The sequence below is a fragment of the Gorilla gorilla genome, chromosome 3 (genome assembly GCF_029281585.2).
Source record: "Gorilla gorilla gorilla isolate KB3781 chromosome 3, NHGRI_mGorGor1-v2.1_pri, whole genome shotgun sequence".
In the NCBI taxonomy this organism is placed as follows: Eukaryota; Metazoa; Chordata; class Mammalia; order Primates; family Hominidae; genus Gorilla; species Gorilla gorilla.
In genome coordinates this window covers 10,717,138-10,740,990 of record NC_073227.2, presented here as the reverse complement: position 1 = coordinate 10,740,990, position 23,853 = coordinate 10,717,138, and the positions used below count along the sequence as shown (strand labels likewise).

The 23,853-nt window shown below is 42.7% G+C and overlaps 1 protein-coding gene across 1 annotated transcript in view; it reads left to right on the top strand.

Moving 5' to 3' along the window:
- Positions 1-23,853, top strand: part of POLN (DNA polymerase nu) — a 154,065-nt gene that overhangs the window by 62,454 nt on the left and 67,758 nt on the right. Inside the window, exons 11-13 of the mRNA XM_063705148.1 lie at positions 3,872-3,928; positions 5,176-5,229; positions 6,225-6,290. Of these exons, the coding sequence (XP_063561218.1) occupies positions 3,872-3,928; positions 5,176-5,229; positions 6,225-6,290 (177 nt within the window). The remainder of the gene's footprint in view (positions 1-3,871; positions 3,929-5,175; positions 5,230-6,224; positions 6,291-23,853) is intronic.

Genomic DNA, 23,853 nt, shown 5'->3' with positions numbered 1-23,853 from the left:
ACAATTTTAATTAAAATCCTGGCAGGAGTTTTTTTTTTTTTTTTTGGTAGGAACTGAAAAGTTGATTCTCAGATTTCTATGGAAATAGTAAACACTAAAAAGAGCCAAAATAATCTGGGTGGGGGGGGATCACTATTTAAGGACATAGTCTATTGAATATCAAGACTACTTATAAGGCAATAGGAATTACTAGGAATTAATTAAGCAATACCATGTGGTGTTGACTCGAGGGTCAGTAAATAGGCCAATGGACCAAGATAGAAAATCCACAAACATCAAGTCCAACAGAGCTTAAAGGTAAAAAAAAAAATAAAGAAAATCGGGCCGGGCATGGTGGCTCATGCCTGTAATTCCAGCACTTTGGGAGGCCAAGGCAGGAGGATTGCTTGAGTCCAGGAGTTCAAGACCAGCCTGGGCAACATGGCAAAACCTCATCCCTACAAAAAACAAAAAAATTAGCTGGGCATGGTGGCATGCACCTGTAGTCCCAGCTACTCTGGAGGTTGAGGCAGGAGGAAAGCTTGAGCTCCAGAGGTGGAGTTGCAGTGAGCCAAGATGGTACTGTGTTCGGAATTGGTGGGTTCTTGGTCTCACTGACTTCAAGAATGAAGCCGCAGACCCTCGCGGTGAGTGTTATAGCTCTTAAGGTGGTACGTCTGGAGTTTGTTCCTTCTGATGTTCGGATGTGTTTGGAGTTTCTTCCTTCTGGTGGGTTCGTGGTCTTGCTGGCTCAGGAGTGAAACTGCAGACCTTCGCGGTGAGTGTTACAGCTCTTAAGGCGGCGCGTCTGGAGTTGTTCATTCCTCCCAGTGGGCTGGTAGTCTCGCTGGCTTCAGGAGTGAAGCTGCAGACCTTCGCAGTGAGTGTTACAGCTCATAAAAGCAGTGTGGACCCAAAGAGTGAGCAGTAGCAAAATTTATTGCAAAGAGGGAAAGAACAAAGCTTCCACAGTGTGGAAGGGGACCAGAGCGGGTTGCCACTGCTGGCTCCGGCAGCCTGCTTTTATTCTCTTATCTGGCCCTATCCACATCCTGCTGATTGGTAGAGCTGAGTGGTCTGTTTTGACAGGGCGCTGATTGGTGCATTTACAATCCCTGAGCTAGACAGAAAGGTTTTCTGCCTCCCCACCAGATTAGCTAGATACAGTGTCCACACAAAGGTTCTCCAAGTCCCCACCAGAGTAGTTAGATACAGAGCGTCGATTGGTGCATTCACAAACCCTGAGCTAGACACAGGGTGCTAATTGATGTGTTTACAAACCTTGAGCTAGATACAGAGTGCCGATTGGTGTATTTACAATCCCTGAGCTAGACATAAAGGTGCTCCACGTCCCCACCAGAGTCAGGAGCCCAGCTGGCTTCACCCAGCGGGTTCCGCACAGGGGCTGCAGGTGAAGCTGCCTGCCAGTTCCGGTGCCATGCGCCCGCACTCCTCAGCCCTTGGGTGGTCGATGGGACTGGGCGCCGTGGAGCAGGGAGCGGCGCTCATCGGGGAGGCTCTGGCCGCACAGGAGCCCACGGAGGGGGTGGGAGGCTAAGGCATGGCGGGCTGCAGGTCCCGAGCCCTACCCTGATGGAAGGCAGCTAAGGCCGGGTGAGAAACCGAGCACAGCGCCGGTGGGCTGGCACTGCTGGGGAACCCAGTACACCCTCCGCAGCCGCTGGCCCGGGTGCTAAGCCCCTAATTGCCCGGGCTAGCAGGGCCGGCCGGCTGCTCCGAGTGCGGGGCCCGCCAAGCCCACGCCCACCCTGAACTCCAGCTGGCCTGCAAGCGCCCCATGCAGCCCCGGTTCCTGCTCGTGCCTCTCCCTCCACACCTCCCTGCAAGCTGAGGGAGCCGGCTCCGGCCTTGGCCAGCCCAGAAAGGGGCTCCCACAGTGCAGCGGTGGGCTGAAGGGCTCCTCAAGTGCCGCCAAAGTGGGAGCCCAGGCAGAGGAGGCGCCGAGAGCGAGGGAGGGCTGTGAGGACTGCCAGCACGCTGTCACCTCTCAGTACCACTGCACTCCAGCCTGGGTGACAGAGCGAGACCCTGTCTCAAAAAGAAAGAGAGGGAGAGAGAGTGTGTCTCACAGGGCATCACTGCAAAGCATTAAGTAAGGAGGGCTTGTTACATAAAGGACCAGTGCATCTTGACCCCCATTTCATGCAGCACACAAACATAAATTCCAGGTGAATTGTGTATCTAAATATCAAAAGCAAAATAGTAAAGATTGGAGAAAATATAACAAGAGGACATCTTTAAGGCCTTGAGGTAGGTAAACATTCATATGTAGGACAGCAAATGCATCAACCATAAAGGGAAAACTTGATAAACAGGACAACAATCAAATTAAAAATTTCTAATTATGAAAAGACATCATTAAATAAGTGAAAAAGCCAGGTACTGTGGCTCATGCTTGTAATACCAACACCTTGGGAGGCCAAGGCAGGAGGATCACTTGAGGCCAGGGGTTTAAGACCAGCCTGGGCAACATGGCGAGACCTCATCTCTGCCAAAAATTTAAAAAATTAGCCAGACATGGTCGTGTGCACCTGTAGTCCAGCTACTTGGGAGGCTGAGGTAGGGGAGGATCACTTGAACCCAGGAGTTTAAGGTTGCAGTGAGTTATGATTGCACGACTTCACTCCAGCCTGGGGAACAGAGCAAGACCTTATGTAAAAAAAAAAATTAAAAGTTAAAAAAGCTAGCCACAGAAGGAGAGAAGATATTTCCAATAAATATAACAGACCAAAAAACTGTCCAGAATAACAAATTTCTACAACCCAAGGAGAAAAAGACACACAAACCAATTTTTTAAGTGAGCAAAAGACACGAACAGGGGCTTAATGAAAGAAGATATACAATTAGTCAAATATATGAATAGTGTCCAACAGCGTTAGTCACTGGGGAAATAACAAGCTAAAACTACAGTGAGAGATCACTTCTCATTTACCAGAACAGCTAAAATTAACACCAGTGATGACACACATTGGCAAAAATGTGGATCAGCCTGAACTTTTATGTTTTGCTGAAAGGGGTATAAACAGGTACGTTTACTTTGGAGAACTGGCAGTATCTCTGCTAAAGTTGATGCAGCAGTTTCCCGCTTCTTCATGTACGTATTCCACAGAACTGTGAACATACATTAACTAAAATCTCTGTACCAGCATTATTCATAATAGCCCTAAGGTGGAAAAAAACACGTATCCATCAAAGGTGGAATGGGTAATGTTCTACATTCATGCACTTGCATACTACACAGCAGTGCAAATAGATGAAATACTGCTTCATATATTGATGAACCCCCAAAAATGATATTGGACCAATGACAGGAAACAGGTAACCTGTGGTAGAAGTCCAGGTGGTGGTTAGCTCTGGGGAAGGAGCCAGTGCCTCCTGGGGAGATTGGAATGTTTCGTTGCTTGCTGTGGGTGGTGGTTAACAACTGTGCTCACTTTGTGATAATTAACAAACTTTTCTTACTCTCTTGCACTTTCCTATAAGTATGTTATATTTTGATTTTTAAAGTTAATTTTTAAACTCGTAATCCATTACTCCCTCCCTGAAATTATGCAGATATCGAGCTATACGTTTGTAGGCACTGACATGTTATTTTACCTACCCTGGATTTAGATTTCGCTAACTTAAATCTCAAGAGGAATCTTATTTCCAAGCTTATCTGAGGTGTTTTTAGTGCCCATGTAGACATCAGAATGGTTTTGTAAGGGGTTAGGATTAAGACACTTGATAAACTTGAGTTTATTATGCATCTTTATTTTGGAAAATATGCTCAATTAGACCATTTATTACGAGGACTTTCTCCAGATGAAAATACGTGTTTAAAATGTTAAAATGAACGAATTACATTGGTAGTATCTATTTTCATGTTTAGTTAAATGCTCTGCGAGACCTTCATCCATTACCCAAGATAATTTTGGAATACAGGCAGGTAAGTTAATTTTTTTGTACGTAAAAGGTAAAAGGCGATGAGGGGGAACCATACGGCCCTGTGTCTGTCAACACAAATCCATAATGGCTGAAGTAGCCCTCCCAGTGTTCTCAGGGGAATAGAGTTTTGTCAGGTTAACCTTGTACTGGCACTGTTTACTTGCACCCCATGTGATTTTACCGAAGTCTGCAATCAGCCCCACTCGTGAACCCCAGGAGTCAAAATGGAAGAAGACAATGAGGAATCAGAAGGAAGTAGGTGGCATGCCACGGCTGTGTGTCATCGGTGTGCAGGAGACGCCCAGCAGTACCTAGTCTCGAAGCCTCCCACAACCCCTCCCTGGCTTCTAGGTCTGCCAAGACCATACCGTAGCAGTGTTATGTCATCTTGCATTTACATTTGCCAGGGATTTCTTGAGTGGCCCCCTTCCCTCCCCTGGTGATTCCCTTTCTCTGTTCACACACCTGCCATTTCCTTCCAAAGTTCTCTTTTGGTTGTGAACCACGTTTATAGCTTTTGCCACTGCCCACAGCATAGGTCCTAGTATTCACTGAGTCTGTGGCCTGCTGTATCCTGAGGGCCTGGCAGCTGTGAGGGAGCACAGTGGCTCCAGCCTGGCCCTTTCTCCCTGCAACGATGTAAAGGGGCCACCAGAGGAGACACTGTGTCAGGGTATTTGTTTATCTGTTTATCTTTGCAAATTTCCTGTAAATCTAGAATGATTCTAGAATTAATAGATCTATTTTTAAAGAGTGGAATGACATCTTTCTCTGTGGGTCAGTGTTATTTAATCCTGGTACCACCTAAGGTCATTCCAGGGCCTCTCGGAGTCATCTGAGGTGATAGTAGCAGCACGTGCCCGGCACTCTGTGAAACACCATTCACACTATTCCTGTTTAAAGACTTAGGCCGGGCACAGTGGCTCACGCCTGTAATCCCAGCACTGTGGGAGGCTGAGGTGGGCGGATCACCTGAGGTCAGAGGTTCGAGACCAGCCTGGCCAACATGGCAAAACCCTGTCTCTACTAAAAATATAAAACTTAGCCGAGCATGGTGGTGCATGCCTGTAATCCCAGCTACTCAGGAGACTGAGGCAAGAGAATCACTTGACCCCAGGAGGCAGAAGTTGCGGCGAGCTGAGATCACGCCACTGCACTCCAGCCTGGGCAATGGAGCGAGACTCCTTCCCCCCACAAAAAAAGACTTAAGACTTAAAGAAAATGATTATTCTTGTCTTTCCACCTTAGGTTCACAAGATCAAGTCAACCTTTGTAGATGGATTACTAGCTTGCATGAAAAAGGTAACAAACTTTACAAAAAGATACTGTAATTAGGACTGTGGTTTTTGTATGAGTTCAGATACATATAGAACCTTTGTAATTTTAGTAAATGATGAAATAGTCTAATATTCTTTTTTTTTTTTTTTTTGAGACAGAGTCTTGCACTGTCACCCGGGCTGGAGTGCAGTGTCAGGATCTCAGTTCACTGCAACCTCTGCCTCCCGGCTCCAAGCAATTCTCGTGCCTCAGCCTCCCAAGTAGCTGGGATTACAGGTGTCCGCCACCACGCCCAGCTAATTTTTGCTATTTTTAGTAGACAGGGTTTCACTATATTGGCCAGGCTGGTCTCAAACTCTTACCTCGTGATCCGCCCGCCTCGGCCTCCCAAAATGTTGGGATTACAGGCGTGAGCCACCGCACCCAGCCGAAATAATCTAATATTCTTGAAACTATGAGCCATGATATTGGCATCATTTAGGTCCCCTTGCAGCATAGGTTGATGTTATGCCTTGAAACCCTCTGTTTATGAGGAAGCTCTAGCTGACCTGCTTTCACATCCACGATTGCATCTCTGTCTGGACTCATTTGAGGAAGATGTTACTGTTTTAGTTCAGACTTGAGGAGACTGCAGTCAAGAGATGTTCTGTGACTCGTTCAAGTTCACACAGCAAGTGACAGAACCTGTCTGTGACGCACAGTCCCACCTCGAGCCCACACCAAGCTCCCCACAGCCCAACAGCTCTTCCTCTCCCCATGCATGGGATTTGTAAGTGACATAAAGTCTTATGGCAGTTCCTACATGGGTTAGGGGGAAACCTCCTTCTTCAGCCTTCCCTGATCACATGTCAGGAGTTTTGTAACCCCAAGGACATTTCAGGGTTGGAAGTTTAGGGCCAGCAGCTTGTTGGCCTCTGGAGGAGCAGCGAGTGTTGCATGTTGTGAGTGGAGGCTCTGCCACATTCTTAACTTCACATAGCATTGCCAGAGTTTACACTGATTCTTTTTAACTAATAAAGGGCTCCATTTCCTCTGTGTGGAATCAGACTGGAACTGTGACTGGAAGACTTTCAGCCAAGCATCCTGTAAGTTGTTTAAACAACTGTCTTTGTTAAACGCCATTTTCCTGCCTTGCTATTGAAGTTTTTTCTCCATATGTTTTGCCTGTGCACTTTCTGTTTCCAAGAGGGGACTTCATACTGATATGTTGTGTTTTATTCTGTTTATTCTGAGAACATAGCAGGAGAACAAGACAGATGGGGTCTCTTCTCGTGAAGTGCTGAGTTAGCAAGAGGGGGGCTTCACACCCAGAAACCCTTGCACTCCAGTGTACAGGCAAAAAGGACACCCCTACCACATCTTCATTTTCAGATTTGTGCCAGACAGGTGGCTTCTGATTTCCAGAAATGTGTTGAAGTATCTGATGCTATGATGAACAGCTCCATTTTTTGGTGGTTGTTGAAGCTGTATCTCTGATGAAGAAAAAAAAAAAAGCTCTAAATTCCCTTGAACTTATGATGCAGCTTGCATCACACTTAAAGCAATTAACTTTCTAAATGGCTCTGTATTTTGAACTAAAAAAGACTCATGATTAATTTCTCATTATAGAAAACTCCTTAGATACAGAAAAGAAATAAAAATAGTAATAAGTCACTTGTTATCCACCGTGCAGAACTGTGGTGTCTATCTTTCCACGCTTTTTGCTAAACACATATATTTATAAAATACAATTTTTTAGGCCAGGCGCGGTGGCTCATGCCTGTAATCCCAGCACTTTGGGAGGCCGAGGCGGTGGATCACGAGGTCAGGAGTTCGAGACCAGCCTGGCCAATATGGTGAAACCCCGTCTTTACTAAAAACACAAAAATTAGCTGGGCGTGGTGGCGGGTGCCTGTAGTCTCAGCTACTAGGGAGGCTGAGGCAGGAGAATGGTGTGAACCCAGGAGGTGGAGCTTGCAGTGAGCCGAGATAGCACCACTGCACTCCAGCCTGGGTGACAGAGCGAGACTCTGTCTAAAAAAAAATACAATTTTTTCTACAAAAATAAAGCCATGCTATTTTATATTATGCTTTCTTATTTTAACATCTCTTGATATCATTCTACATTAATAAATATTGATTTGAATCTATATTTAAATATATGAATTAAATATGTGAATTATTTAAGTACACACTAACATATATATATAAATATGAATATGTATTCATGGTAAAGAAATACAAGTATGTGGAGGTTTACAGAATGAGCAAATGTTAGTCATCTTTCCCTTCCCTCCGTAACGTGTCTGTCCCGTGGGTTCCCTCCATTAATGGTCAGGCCTTCACCCATGCATTTGCATAGATGATGTACCGAGTGCATGCAGGCAGAGGGACACACTCAGGTGACTGTGTGAGGAAGAGGAAGAGAGGCCGGGATGGGGTGAGTTTGCGCTGATCGTGTGGCCTCTTGGGTGCATGGACACCCACTCTTGGTCAGTCAGCTCTCAGGCTGCCAGCTGTCTCTGGCCTTGCACTTTAGGGAGCTCTTCTGGGGTCTTTATCTAGCGAAGAGTGGTAGTAATAGCAATAGTAATGTGAATACCAATACCAGCACCAATATCCATGTGAATACCAGTGCCATCTCCTCTGAATGCAGGCACTGCTGCCACGTTACCCTTGGGCTAATTTCTCAACCAACCACAACTGCTGTAGTTTCTCTTAGTTGATACTTCTTATCTAAGAGTTATTTAGGAATTCTGCTGAGAAACTTTTAGTGGAGGTCCTTGCTTTTGTTTTTATGCAGTTGTAAGTTTCTTTTCCCATTACATTTTCAGTAAATCTCTTGCTGTGTTTTATTCTCTTCCAGAAGTTTCTGAAGGGTCTGGTTTGTGAGTAGCACTCCTCCCAGGTTCTCAGTGAAGCTCTAATTTTACCTATTTATTTTTCTGTTATTTCAGTTGAACTTTTGGAAAGATGGGATGTAAACATAACATGTGCATTCAGCCATGACATTTAACTGGAAGTTTGTGTCATCTTTTTAACAGCTGCATTGTATTCCATTTAATGGCTGCCCCTATTGATGGTCATTTAGATTGTTTGCAGTTTTAATTATTTTATAGAAATACCATAAACATTCCTGTACATTATCATAGCAATACCATACAAACTTCAATAGCAATACCATAACCAATACCATGAACATTTTTGGTACTTTTTTCTGTTGATTTCTATAGCGTAAATTCCTAGAGATAGGATTTCTGAGTCACAGTATATATGTATTTTTAAGGCTTTATGTTGCCAAATTAGCCTCTCCGCCAAAATAACATTCCCACCACATAGTGTGTGAAATGCTTGGTCCCTTAATCCTTGCCAACACAAGGAATTTTCGTTTTGATTACTTTCCTGACTCATTTTTTCAATTTCCATTTCTTTAAATATTTGTTGAGGTTGACTACATGAAACAATTATTCTTCTTTGAATTGCCTGTTCATGTCATTTGCCCATTTCTCTGGAGGGTGTTTATTTTTTCATATTGGTATGGAAAAGCTCTTTATATAATAAAAATTAACCCTTTATAAAATGTTGAATTATTTTCCTCCAATTTTCTTTTGCCTTTTAACTTTTAAGATATATATTCTGGTTTGCCGTACTTAAAATGTCTTTTTTTTGTTGTTGTTGTTGTTGAGATGGAGTCTCGCTGTCGCCCAGGCTGGAGTGCAGTGGCGCGATCTTAGCTCACTGCAAGCTCTGCCTCACTGGTTCACGCCATTCTCCTGCCTCAGCCTCCCGAGTAGCTGGGACTACAGGCGCCCGCCACCATGCCTGGCTAATTTTTTTGTATTTTTAGTAGAGATAGGGTTTCATCGTGTTAGCCAGGATGGTCTCGATCTCCTGACCTTGTGATCCGCCCACCTCGGCCTCCTAAAGTGCTGGGATTACAGGTGTGAGCCATCGCGCCTGGCCTTAAAATGGCTTTTTAAAATTATACAAATAACAGCTGGGTGTGGTGGCTCACACCTGTAATCCCAGCACTCTGGGAGGCTGAGGTGGGTGGATCACAAGGTCAGGAGATCGAGACCATCCTGGCTTACACAGTGAAACGCCGTCTCTATGAAACATGCAAAAAAAATTAGCTGGGCGTGGTAGTGGGCGCCTGTGGTCCCAGCTACTTGGGAGGCTGAGGCAAGAGAATGGTGTGAAGCTGGGAGCAGAGCTTGCAGTGAGCCGAGATGGCGCCACTGCACTCCAGCCTGGGCGACAGAGCGAGACTCCATCTCAAAAAAAAAAAAAAAAAAAGAAATTATACAAATAACATGATATTTCTAAAGAATTCAAACAATAGATAAAAATGTAAATAACAAAGTAAAAAGTCACTCAAAACTCCATATCCCCGCAATAGCCATCTTTAACATTTTGGTAACCATCCTCTAATTTATTTCTTTATGCACACACACGTTTACATAAATGGGATCACATTATATATGTTGTTTTTATTGTAGACACTTCTCTCACACCTACCTCAGCCCTCCACCCTCAATCCCAGTGCTCTTGGTAGCCCGTGATAGCAGCCTAGAGCTTGTATATCCATATTTTCCTTCTGACTTATTATGCAGTCTCATATAGGCCCATATATATCTGTACATATACACATAGAGACATGTACTTTGTCATTATTTATTTTATAGATTTAGAATTTTCCTTTCCTGCCTCTTGCTTTTTGCTCTCAGCAACAGCTTGTGGAGATCCCTGCAGCTCACCTGACAGAGGCCTGTCCCAGTCTAGCTATTTGTGTTCCACATGTGGGTGTGTTGTGCAGTTGCCCTCTAAAAGTAAAGCTGCAATGAACGCCATGCACGTATGTCCTGTTGTATTGGTACTTGTATTTTTGTGGGACAGATTTTCAGGTATGGAATTACTGAGTAATTACTGAGTATAGAGGATATTACATTTTTACTTTTAATAGCTTTTATTAGATTGCCTTCCAAAATGCTTTCAGCCTGTCTCTGCCCTGAGCAATGTGTGGCAGAGCTTTCTCCACTCTCTATGGTGACTTTCCCCTGTACTGACGTCCCTCGTTGTTTCTGTCTTAGTGTCATCTTAGACAGGCTGTCCTCAGCTCCAAGATTATTTAAATACTCACCTCTGTTTTCTGATAGAACATTTGTGCTTCCATTTTTTTACACATAAAACTCGAATCCAGCTGCACACTATTTAAGAAAATACTATGTAGGTTACATGATAATGCCATAAAATGGCTAGAATTTCAGTTACTTTCTTTTTTTGCTTAAAGGGCACAAAATACAGTTGACTAATATTTTTAAAAATCAGATTATTAGCCTGGGCAGCATAGCAAGACCCCATCTCTACATAAATTTTAAGATGCTTTAAATTAGCTGAGCATGGTAGCTACTTGGGAGGCTGAGGCAGGAGGATCACTTGAGCCCAGGAGTTTGAGGCTGCAGTGAGTTGTGATCGCATCACAGCACTTCACCCTAGGTGACAGAGCAAGACCTTCTCTCCTAAAAAAAAAAAAAAAAAAAAAAATCAGGCCAGGTGCAATGGCTCATGTCTGTAATCCTAGCACTTTGGGAGGCTGAGGTGGGCAGATCTCTTGAGCTCAGGAGTTCGAGACCAGGCTGGACAACATGGTGAAACCTCATCTCTACCCAAAATACAGAAAATTAGATTAGCTGGGCATGGTGGTGCACGCCTATGGTCCCAGCTACTCAAGAGGCTAAAGTGGGAGGATTGCTTGAGCCTGAGAGGAGGAAGTCACAGTGAGCTGAGATCACACCACTGCACTCTAGCCTGGTGACAGAGTGAGATCCCACCTCAAAAAAAAAAAAAAAAAAAAAAAAAGAAGAAAGAAAGAAAAAAGAAAATTAGGTTTAGGTTATAGCTGGTTCTCAGTATTTTCAGAAAGCTAATTTTCTCACACACACCCCCTCCTAAGAGAAAGTTATTGCTTCTGGTCCTTTATATGGAAATAAAAAAAGAAGGAAAAAAGAATCATTGCTACCAGTTGTGCAAAAGTATCCTTGTGTCTCTTTGTAATATCTCCCTCCTCACTCCTCATCTTTTACCCATGTCCTTGGCCACCAGTGACTTGCTGTTTGCCACTATCGATTCGTTTGCAGTTTCTGGAAACCTCTGTGAATGGAGCCACACAGCATGGCCTCCTCCTGTCAGGCTCCTTTCACAGCATTGTTACTATGAGCTTCAGCTACGTCGCTCTGTGTTTCAGTAGCCCGTTTCTTTTTACTGCTCAGTAGTGTTCCATGGACTGTGTGTACCCCACTTTGTTTATCAGTTCACCTGTTGGTCAATATTTGGGTCATTTCCAGTTTGGGGATATTATTCAGTTTGGGATATTACTACACACATTGACTGCATGTCCTTACATGGATAGATACTTTTTTTTCTCTTGGTTAAATACCAAAGAGTCAAGTAGCTAGTCATACAGTAGGTGTAGGTTTCACTTTTTAAGCAACTGCCAAACTGTTTTTCCAGAGTGGTTCTACCATTTGACATTCCTACCAGCAGTGTATGAATTCTACTTCTTTTACACTCCTAGCAGCATTTGATCTAGCCGGTCTTTCTAATTTGAGCCATTCTGCTAGATGTATTGTGGTGTCTCATTGCAGTTTTCATTGCATTACCCTGATCACTACTGCTGAGAGTCCTTCCATGTGTTAATTTGCCAGTCATTTTTCTTTTTCAGTGAAGCACCTAGTCATACCTTCTGCGTATTTTAAAGGGACTGCTTATTTTCTTATCATTAAGTTTTGAGAGTTCTGTATGTATTCTAGATACAAGTTCTTTATCAGGTATATTCTTGGCAGATATTTTCTTCCAATCTGTGGCTTGTCTTCTTTTGACACCATCTTTTGAAGAGCAGAAGTTTTAAGTTTTAATGAATTCTGATTTATCAATGAGTTCTTACATGGATCATGCTTTGATATTGTATCTGAGAAACCTTTGCCTAAACCAAGATCACAAGTATTTTTTTCTACATTTTTTTCTAGATGTATTATAGTTTTGGGCTTTACATTTAGAGCTATGACTGTTGTATATGGTGTAAAGTGAGTGTTTAACATCATCTTTCTTACAAGTGGACATCCAGTTGTCCCAGCACCGTTTCTTGAAAAGACCATCTTTCCTCCCATTTAATTACCTTGGCGCCTTTGTCTAAAATACATTTACTATCAATATAAGGGTTTAATACTGTACTCTGAACTCAGTCTAGTTGATCGATATACTTACCATTGCCAGCAATGCGTTGTCTTTATTATTGTAGCTTTCGAGTAAGGTTTTAAATTGGGGCCTGTAAGTCCTCCAACATTGTTTTTTTAAAAAAGAAAAAAAAAGGTTATTTTAGGTCTTTGGTCTTTTGCATTTCCATATGAACTTTATAATCAGCAGTTTGTCAATTTTTACAAAAAAGCTTGCTGAGATTTTCATTGGGATTACCTTGAATCGAGAACTCAATCTGGGGAGAATTGGCCACTTTATTTTGATAAAATAACCTTTTTTATCCCTGGTATTGTTCTCTACTTTGAAATCTATTTTGTCTAATATTAAAATATTAATTTAATATTAGCTAATAAAATGTTAGAATAATTTTGGAAATAATACGATTAATAAAAATATAATTTAATATTAATGTTAAATAACCACTCCAGTTTTCTTTGAATATTAGCATGGTATTTTCTATTCTTTTACTTTTAAACTATTTGTGTGTGTGTGTATGTGTCTCTCTCCCACTTCTTTTTGTTTTGTTTTGTTTTGTTTTTTGTTTTTTGTTTTTGTTTTTGTTTTTGAGATGGAGTCTCACACTGTTGCCCAGGCTGGAGTGCAGTGGCGTGATCTTGGCCCACTGTAACCTCTGCCTCCCGGGTTCAAGCGATTCTCCTGCCTCAGCTTCCCGAGTAGCTGGGATTACAGGAGCCCACCACCACGCCCAGCTAATTTTTGGTATTTTTAGTAGAGACGGGGTTTCACTATGTTGGCCAGGCTGGTCTCAAAATCCTGACCTCGTGATCTGCCCTCCTTGGCCTCTCAAAGTGCTAGGATTACAGGTGTGAGTCAACGCGCCTGGCCCTCTCTCTCTCTTTTTAGACACAGGTCTCACTCTGTTGCCCAGGCTAGAGTACAGTGATGTAATCATAGCTCACTGCAGCCTCCAGCTCCCGGGCTCAAGTGATCCTTCTGCCTCATCCTTCAGAGTAGCTAGGACCACAGATGTATGCCACTGTGCCTGGCTAACTTCTTAATTTTTTTTAGAGATGGGTCTTGCTATCCTATATCCTTTAGGCCAGAAGTTCAAGATCAGTCTGGGCAACATAGATTCCAATAATAAGAAAAATCCTATCTACCCATGTAGTTACTGTTTCCAATGCCCTCATTTCCCTGTTTACAACCAGGTTTCTTTTTGGCATCATTTTCCTTCTGCCTGAAGGACATCCTTTAACATTTCCTGCATTGTAGGTCTGCCATTGATGAATTCCCCTGGCTTTTGTAGATCTGGAAATGTCTTTATTTCATCTTTGGTTTTGTTTTTTGTTTTGGGTTTTTGTTTGTTTGTTTGTTTGTTTTTGAGATAGGGTTTCACTCCTGTCGCCCAGGCTGGAGTGCAATGGTGCGATCTCAGCTCATGGCAACTTCTGCCTCCCAGGCGCAAGCAATTCTCCTGCCTCAGCCTCCCAAGTAGCTGGGACTATAGGCGCATACCACTGCGCCCAGCTAATTTTTGTATTTTTTGTAGAGATGGGGTTTCACCATGTTGCCCAGGCTGGTCTTGAACTCCTAAGCTCAAGCCATCTGCCTGTTTCAGCCTCCCAAAGTTCTGGGATTACATACCCACATCCAGCCTGTAACCACAGTGACAGGTCACTGTGCCCAGCCCTCACCTTTGGTTTTTGAAAGTTATTTTTGCGAGGTACAAAATTCTCAGTTAAAAGGTTTTTTTTCTCAATACTTTGAAGATGTTACTTTCTTCTCACATTGTTTGATAGGAAGTCTTTCATCACTATCTTCATATAATGTGTCTTTTTTCTTTACTGCTTTTACCTTATCACCATTTTTGAAAAATTTGATTATGATATAGTATCATGTTTCTTGTATTTGGGATTCATTGAGTTTCTTGGATCTTTGGTTTATGGTTTTCATCAAACCTGAAAATTTATTGGTGATTATTTATTCACATACTTTTTTTTTTTTTTTTTTTTGGGACAGAGTCTCGCTCTGTCGCCCAGGCTGGAGTGCCGTGGTGCAATCTCGGCTCACTGCAACCTCCGCCTCCTGGGTTCAAGCAATTCTCCTGCCTCGGCCTCCTGAGTAGCTGGGATTACAGGCACATGCCGCCATGCCCAGCTAATTTTTGTATTTTTAATAGAGACAGGGTTTCACCATGTTGGTCAGGCTGGTCTCAAATTCCTGACCTTGTAATCTACCTGTCTCGGCCTCCCAAAGTGCTGGGATTACAGGCATGAGCCACCGTACCCGGCCTATTCACATACTTTTTATGGGCCTCCTTTTCTCTCCTCTCCATCAGGGACTCCACTTATAATACATATATTAGGTCAATTTGTCCCATAGCTCACTGAATTTGTCCATAGCTCACTGAAACTCACTTTTATTCTTTTCCTTGGATTTTCTTCTGTTTCAATTTGGATAGTTTCTATTACTATATTGAGTAGTTCACTGATTGCTCTAGTTCAATATTTGCTTTATTAGAACCTCAGTCTGTGTCCTCCTAGATATTCCCTATACTTCCTCTAGCATAGTGCTCGTTATACTGTATTATAACATCCTGCACTTCTGTTCACCTCACTGGACTGTAAATTCCATGAGAATGGGAGCCTTTTCTGTGTGCTTCACTGACATTTCCCCAAGCCTGGCTCTGTACCTGGAATGCAGTAGGCACCAAGTGTGTATTGAATGAAAAACCGGGCTGGGCACGGTGGCTCACGCCTGTAATCCCAGCACTTTGGGAGGCTGAGGCGGGCAGATCACCTGAGGTCGGGAGATCGAGACCAGCCTGACCAACATGGAGAAACCCCACTTCTACTAAAAATTCAAAAATTAGCTGGGCATGGTGGTGTGCACCTGTAGTCCCAGCTACTCAGGAGGCTGAGGCAGGAGAATCGCTTGAACCTGGGAGGCAGAGGTTGCAGTGAGCCAAGATCATGCCATTGTGTTCCAGCCTGGGCAACAGGAGTGAAACTTTGTCTCAAAAAAAAAAAAAAAAAAAAAGAAAAGAAAAGAAAAACTGGATGTCTGATCTACTCTTGAATTGTCTTTCAGTGTCTCAAAATCATTTGGTTTGGGGTCATGATCAGTATTATGGCCTGTTGACAATGTGGGCCAATCTGTTCTCCATGCTGGACTGTCACCCTCTTCACCCTGGGCATGGATTGGTCATGGAGTCTTGTTTTTCTAAATCCTCCTCTTTCCCCAACTCAGATAGTTTTGGGATCATCTTGTCAATCCTTGTTTTGAAAGCCCCTCTTAGAACTGTCATTTTTTACGAAGGCCTCCTCATGGGAAGGTGTTGAGGACCTTTGTTCTCATTGCACTGCCAGGAGCCACATTCTTAAATCTAATACCTCCTTATCACACGTGGCTTTGAGGTCTCTCCTAATGTTTCTACATCAGCAGAGCCAGTTTTTGTCAATGTCCTCATTTCACTACAGTGCCACTCATGATACTGGCTCAGAATTTACCAACATTATGTAATTCAAAATATCTGACCTTTCACATTGTATTCTTATGAATTCTTTAGTATCTTGAGTTCTCATTTTTCTTTCAGCGTAGTATTTAATTTTTAAAAATGTTATAGCTATATTAATTGGAAATGTTAAAATCTAGGGATTATTGCGCTGGATATTTGCTTTGGTTTCTTGGTTGGTGAGTCTTTCTCCCCCTTATTTTTTTTTATTTTCCTAAATATATGCTCACTGTTGTATTAGCATGTTTGTACTAGCTTTTTAGTATCTAGCTGGGATGGAGCCAAATTAACATTTTGTCCTATGGTGATAATACTTTGATATAATTTGTTTCCTTGATTCCTCATGCTTTCACCTGCCTTCAAGCCATTGCTGTTGTTACCTCTGTCGAGATACTTTTTCTGCCCCTAGATCCGTGAACATATCTTTCAGCCCAGCTTTCTTGGCCTGGCTGCTGCCCGTTAGTTCTTCTGATTTCAGTGCAGGGGACATGTCCTCAAAAGCCTTGTTCAGCCCCCTGCCCCTATCTGCCTGCCCCTCCCCACACCAGAGCTCAGTGAGATACCCCTTTTCCTAGTAACAAGCTATAGAGCCCAATACAGTGATCATGTGTGTATTCCTCATTCAGCTTAAAAGCTTCAACATTACTTGAGTGCTTTTGTTGTTGTTGTTGAGGTGGAGTTTTGTTCTTGTTGCCCAAGTGGAGTGCAATGGCGCAATCTCGGCTCACTGCAACCTCCGCCTCCTGGGTTCAAGCAATTCTCCTGCCTCAGCCTCCCAAGTAGCTGGGATTACAGGTGCATGCCACCACGCCTGGCTAATTTTTTGTATTTTTAGTAGAAACGGGGTTTCGTCATGTTAGCCAGGTTGGTCTGGAACTCCTGACCTCAGGTGATCCGCCTGCCTCGGCCGCCCAAAGTGCTGGGATTACAGGTGTGAGCCACCACACCCGGCGTACTTGACAACATTTAAAGCCCCTGTTAATCCTTTCCCAAGTGTGTTCTTCCCAATTCAGCTCCCTTTTCTATTCTACATTTAGTCTTTATCATCCCATTTTAATGCGTGCATTTATTTATTTATTTATATTTTCTTAAATATATATATTTCCTTAAATGATAGATTGTATTTTTTTTGCTATTTTAAAGTTTATATAAATTATAGCATATTGTACTTATAAATTTGCTGTTTTCATTCAACATTATGTTTTTGAGATTTATCTGTGTTGACAGACGTAGCTCTAAATTATTCATCTTGGCTGCTGTATAGTATGTCATTGTACAGATACACTAGGTTGTTTCCAGTATTTCACTATTAAAAACAATGCTGCAAGAAAAAAAGTAAATGCTGGGAAGAGTATTTATGAACATGTGCGAAGGTTTCTCTAGCACCTCACCAGTATTGCCTGACGATAGGGCATGCTGGTATTCAACTCTCCTGACATCACTAAACACCCTCCAAATGAGTGGACTGACTCATGTTCTCACCTGCAGTGTGACAGAGACCTCATTGCCCTACAGACCACCACACTTGGTATTGCCAGATTTTTAAGTTTTTGCCAATTTGATGAGTGTGGATTAGTATCTTATTGTGACTTAATTCACATTACTTTTATTACTAATGAGGGTCAGTGTATTTTTATGTTTGTCATTTGAATTTTTTCAATGACTCACTTGTTTATCTCTTTTGCCCATTTTCAGTTTAGTGGTTTGTCTTTTTCTTATTAATTTGTAAAAGTTCTTTATGTATTATGAATACTAGTTTTTTGTGCACTTATATAATTATCTTCTCCCAGTCTGTGGTTGGTTTGTTTTTCTCAGATTGGATTCTATGTCTTTGATTTACAGATTTTTAAAAAATATTGTCAAATTTGTGGTCTTTTCCTTTAAGGTTTGTACCTCTCTGTGTCTCGTTTAAGGAACCCTTTCTTACTTGGAGATCATAAAGATACTCAAATTCTCTCTTTTTTTTTTGCCTATAGTGTGTTCTATGATAGCAAATTCTCTCTTAATAAAGTTACTTTTTACATTGAGTCTTTAATTCCCTTGGAATTTGTTTTTATTTAGGTCTAAGGTAGCGATCTGATTATTTTTCCATTTGGGTAACTGTTTGTTATAGCTATTGTTATTGTAAGAACTACAGTAATTTGTAATGCCTCTGTCATTTGTGAATTTTGACAAATGCATAGGTCTGTTTCTAGGCTCTCAATTCTGTGCCTTTGGTCTATTTCCATATTCTTACCACTCTTAACTTCCAATAGTTTCATTACAGATGTGTATTCCCAGAGTGTCGACTACCTAACATGGTCATCGTTCCGTTGCTAGGGATTGCCTTCCCTCTACTGTAGGCTCCTTGAATTTTTTCAATATTTTATTCCAAGAAACAAGCACAGTGTCTACCAGTTGATAGGTAATCGCTAAATGTTATTGAAGGAAAGAGTAAAACCAGGGACTTACATCTTAGTTATCGAGTGCTAAATATAGCTAACGGATTATTGGGGTGTGGGGGAGCAATTTTTAAGGAAAAATACATAGCATTCATTCTTACAGCCTATATTCACTAGGTAACGGAATTTCCTCCAGTAGTTTATATATTATTTAAATGTTAATTATTTGTAGGTTATGTGTTTGAAGAACTAGCATTTTTCATAATAGCTGGCACGTGGCAGGATTTTGATGAATACAATGAATGAATTCTTCTAGTTAAGAAAAGAGTCTTCTTAAGAATATTTTTAGGACCGGGGCGGTGGCTCACACCTGTAATCCTGGCACTTGGGGAGGCTGAGGCAGGCAGATCACAAGGTCAGGAGTTCAAGACCAGCCTGGCCAACACAGTGAAACCCCATCTCTACTAAAAATACAAAAATTAGCCGGGCATGGTGGCACGTGCCTGTAGTCTCAGCTACGTGGGAGGCTGAGGCAGGAGAATCATTTGAACCCAGGAGCTGGAGGTTGTGGTGAGCCGAGTTCACGCCACTGCACTCCAGTCTGGGTGATAGAGTGAGACTCCATCTCAAAAAAAAAAAAAAGAAAAAAAAAAAAATTTTTAACAGTGAATATGTATTTTATAGAAGACCCTTTTTACAACTTTAAGGAAAGTTATTGGTTGTTCAAAATAATATATTTAAATCATATATTTAAAATATATGATATTTTGAAGACAATATAAGTTCCCATGGGCAATGTATTACCACCTGAAGTTGCTGGGTATAAGTTACACTTTAGTTTTGAAGGACATCTGGGTTGTTTCCAGTTTTGGGTTGTTAAGATAAGGTTGCCATAGACATTCATATACAGATTTTTGTGTGTACTTGTCTTTATTTTTCTGGGATAAGTGTGCACAAGTCAATTGTTGGATCATATATTTTTAAATATATTACTGAATTCTATATGCTAATATTAAAGGATTTTGTGTGTATGTTTATGAGGGATATTAATCTGTCTTCATCTGGTTTTTGTTTCAGGGTACTACTAGTTTCATAAAATGAATTGGGAAGTGTTCCTTCCTCTTGTGCTTTTTGGGAGATATCATGTGGAATTGGTCTTAATTCTCCTTTAAATATTTGATAGAATCCTCTAATGAAATCATCTAGGCCTAGATAGTTATTTTTGGGGAGTTTTAAAATTATGAGTCCAAGTTCCTTAATAGTTATACAGTTGCTCACATTATCTCTTTCATATTTGGTGAATTTCAGTTGTTTTTGCTTTTTGAAGAATTGGTCCATTTTGTCTAAGTTGTGAAATTTACGTGCGTGTGATTTTTCATAACATTTCCTTATCCTTTTGATGTCTTAGGGTCTGTAGTGACATTCCCGGTTTCATTTCTGATATTGATAATTTGTGTCTTCTCCGTTTTTTCTTTGTCAGTCTACTGAGAGTTTTGTCAATTTTATTGATCTTTTCATTGATTTTCTCTACTATTTTTCTATTTTCAATTTATCGATTTCCATATTATTTCCTTTTTCTGCTTGATTTGGGTTTATTTTGCTTTTCTTTTTCTAGGCTTTTTAGGTATAAGCCTAGATTATTGCTTTGAGACTTTTTCTTTTTTCTCATGTATGCATTTTTAGTGCTATAAATTTTCCTCTCAGCACTGCTCTATCTTTAACCCATACATTTTGACATGTTATAGTTTGTCCAAAAAAAAATTGCATCAGAGTTAAACATGTAAGGGAGAGTTTATCTAAGATTATAGCAACAGGGGAGAGAAATTGAACTCAACTCCAAATACCACACTGGCAGCTGGAGATTTATAGCCAACAGAGGGGGTGAGGGTTCAGTAGATGGAAAATTACCAAAAAAATCTTGGCTGGGTATCAAGGATGGCGGAGGTGGGGGTGGGGGATTAAAAAAAAAACACGAACACGGGTTTTTGTGTGGTGTTTGGCTGGAGTAGAATAGTTATTGTCTAAAGGTTTTCTTTCTCGCTAGGCTGTCCTTTTCCTGGTCCTTTGGCTAATGAGAGCAGGCTTTTGTTAGGTTTTGTTTTTTTGTTTTGTTTTGTTGTTGTTTTTGTCTGTGGTTATTGGCATTTCCAGGCTACTGGCTTGTCTGGGACACATTAGGCAAAAAGAAACCTGGGACTCACCTCTGTGAGATTCTTTGGATCCCATGGTCCCTAGCCAGTCTGCCTTATTTTCTCCACCTTTCCGAGTCTCTTACACTTGCCCAGGGTTTTAGTTGTATCTTGGGACAAGGATAGGGAACGTGTTTACACAACCTTCCTGGAAGCAGAAGTCTCCTTATTGGCAGCTTTAATCGAACAAAATACTTGATAGCACAGGGGTAGTTTTGAGAAACCCTCCAGTGCATATTTTGTTCCCAGCACCTCTTGCTACTTAGAGACTGCCTGCCCAGTGGGGCTGAGGCCTCTATTACTTCAGAGGGAGAGGGAGTTACAGCTGAGAATAAAGGAATCAGTGTTCAGCTCTGGCTTTCAACTAGAACTTGTGAAAGGGCACAGCAGAAACAAGAAAAGTATCGGCATGAGAGATCAAAAAGTGTTTTGTTTTGTTAATTTTTGAATTTCAGAAGCTTCCTTTTAAATATCAAGACTCAAAGCCTTGTATTTTTAGAGTTTAACATTATAAAGGAAGCCATTGAGTAGAGAGGATGCAAGAGACCCACTTCACAGGAGGGAGAGGGTACCTCCTTGGCTTGGAAGAGGTGCTGAGGGGGAGAGCATGAGAGCAGAACCAAGAGCTGAGCACACTTTGAAAGTCTTTGAAAGGCTCTGACTTCCTCTGGCCCCTCTGGGTTAGAAACTCAGAGTGTGGGTGGAAAGCCAGAGGAGGGGAATGCCAGCGCCCCACAGGCTGGGTCGCAGTCTCCAGGAGTGCCATGCCGAGGGGGCCGGAAGCAGTGCGCTCCAAGGAGCCTGAGAGGGGGCTGGAAGCTCCTGTGGTCCTGGGGTCCTGCACTACCCTGGTATGGAAACCAAGGCTGCGCATGTTTTCTGGGTTCTCACTGGTCCATGGAGGAGAGCTGTGAGATGGACAGCCAAAAGTCAGGTCCACAGGGAGGGTGCCATTGAGCTTCAGGAGGTAGCAGTGTCGCCAGAGCCAGCACCAGGGCCCAGTTGGCAGAGGACATATGCCAGATGCTGGCCGTGCTGAGAGCACAGAACGCACCGCAGTCCTTCATGAAGACGTCACCAACAGAACAGACAGGGCAGGGCATGGGCAGCCGAGGCCCACAAGGGCAGGGTGGCCACAGCTGGGGACACAGGACCCTCTCTTCAGGTGCCGGGGAGTATGTAGGCTCCTAGCATCATCCACCACCCCAGACACCACCTTGGGAAGGAGAAGTGTGAGTGGAAGCAGAAGGACAGAGAGGGGAGAGCAGGTGGGCTCTGAATCCACCAGCTGTGAATGCCACACTGACCAAGCGCTTTCCCCACATGTCTAAACTGGAGGTTAAAATACCACAATCCATGTGTTCAGGCAGACTTTCAGTTGCAGATCACACAAAACCAAACTCAGCTGACCTAAACAATTAAGGGTATGTCTCAGCTTACCTGACCTAGAAGGCCGAAGAAGGGCTAGCTTCAGGCAAGGTCTGATCTGGCAGCCTACATTATATGGGCACACCCAGCTTCTCTCTGCCCTTTCCTCAGCCTCTTTCTTGCATAGCCTACCCACGGGTCCCAGCAGGCCTGGGCGGTGCTTGCTGGGTTTCTCTCCAGTGGGGATGCAGAGCGCCTCATGCAGCTTCACAGAAGGATGAAGAAGTGCGTCTCACAGATGCCTTGGCAAGTGTCTCCCTGTGTCTCCATGGCCTGACAATGAAGTCTGCTGGTTGGCTTAAAGGAGGGTGGTGGTGGGCACCGTCATGAAGATCCGAGTGCCATTTTCTAAACAAAATGGAAAAGAAAGTATTGTGTGGCCCCAAATAGCTGTGTCCTCCACAAGTGGCAATTTTTTTTTTTTTTTTTTTCCCGAGACAGAATCTCACTCTGTCGTCCAGGCTGGAGTGCAGTGGCGTCATCTTGGCCCACTGCAACCTCCACCTCCCTGATTCAAGCAATGCTCATGCCTCAGCCTCCTGAGTAGCTGGGATTACAGATGTACAACCACTGTACCTGGCTAATTTTTGTATTTTTAGTAGCGATGGGGCTTTGCCATGGTGGCCAGGCTGGTCTTGAACTCCTGGCCTCAAGTGATCCACTCACCTTGGTCTCCCAAAGTGCTGGGATTACAGGCATGAGCCACTGCGCCCAGCCCAAGTGGCAAATTATTTTATTCCTACAGTCAGCAGAAATAAGAGTTACAAATTTTAAACCTATTCCATGCATCAATTTAACAAATCCTGGCCAGGCACAGTGGCTCACGCCTGTAATCCCAGCACTTTGGGAGGCTGAGGCGGGTGGATCATGAGTTCAGGAGTTCGAGACCAGCCTGACCAACAAGGTGAAACCCCGTCTCTACTAAAAATAGAAAAATTAGCCAGGTGTGGTGGCGCACGCCTGTAATCCCAGCTACTCAGGAGACTGAGGCAGGACAATCACTTGAACTGGCAGGCAGAGGTTGTAGTGAGCCAAGATTGTGCCACTGCACTGTAGTCTGGGCGACAGAGTGAGACTCTGTCTAAAATAAATAAATAAATAAATAAATAAATAAATAAATAAATAAATAATCCCTTTGAGTGTATCCCAAAAAAGGTGAAAGAGCTGTTTATTACTTACCTTTTGAGTTCTAATAGGAAGTGTTCTATTCTGTTTTCCAGAACCCCAGCCACTTGTAAGTTGTTATTTCCTGGAGAGTCTTATAAAATTTTCTTCAGGGCACTGACTTGCACCCCCAGATGGAGAGGCCTTTCTTTCCTGATGTAGTGTTTAGGCTCTGTTTTCATTAGGACCCACATAAATGATATAAGTGCTATTCTGAAGTAATTCTAATCAAGGCCTTTACATTGTTGCCATGTTATTTTTCTGCTTTCCTGATGAATATTCCTCCCATATAATTTAAATATCTATCAAAAGATTTATTAGCAAGGTGTTCATACACCACAAATTACTGCTAAATCTGCACTATTTGAAACCCAAATGAACTTTTAAAATCTTTATACTTTATTATTTTGAGTGATTTAATATTTTCCTATTTCTATCTAGAGTAAACTGAGCCATCCCCTCATTCCATGCATCACCTCACAGTGGGAAGAGGAGCGTTCTGGTACTTTCTGTGCATTGCCTCTTGACGGGGACATATGCAGAGCAGGTTCCACTGTGTGCAGCGCACATTGCTATTTTCTCTTCTATTCAGTTCACCTTTGAAAGTGCTGTTTGTGACCCACTAAGGAACTGGGACCTGCAGTTTAAAATGGATTATCAGGGCCAAAGGCTGGCAGGTGGAGGAGCCTGGCCTCCCTTTGAGTCACGCTGCCCAGCACAGTGACCACAGCCTTGCTGACCCCAGGGGAGCTGCGGGCCCCAAGCTCCGGCCAGCCCT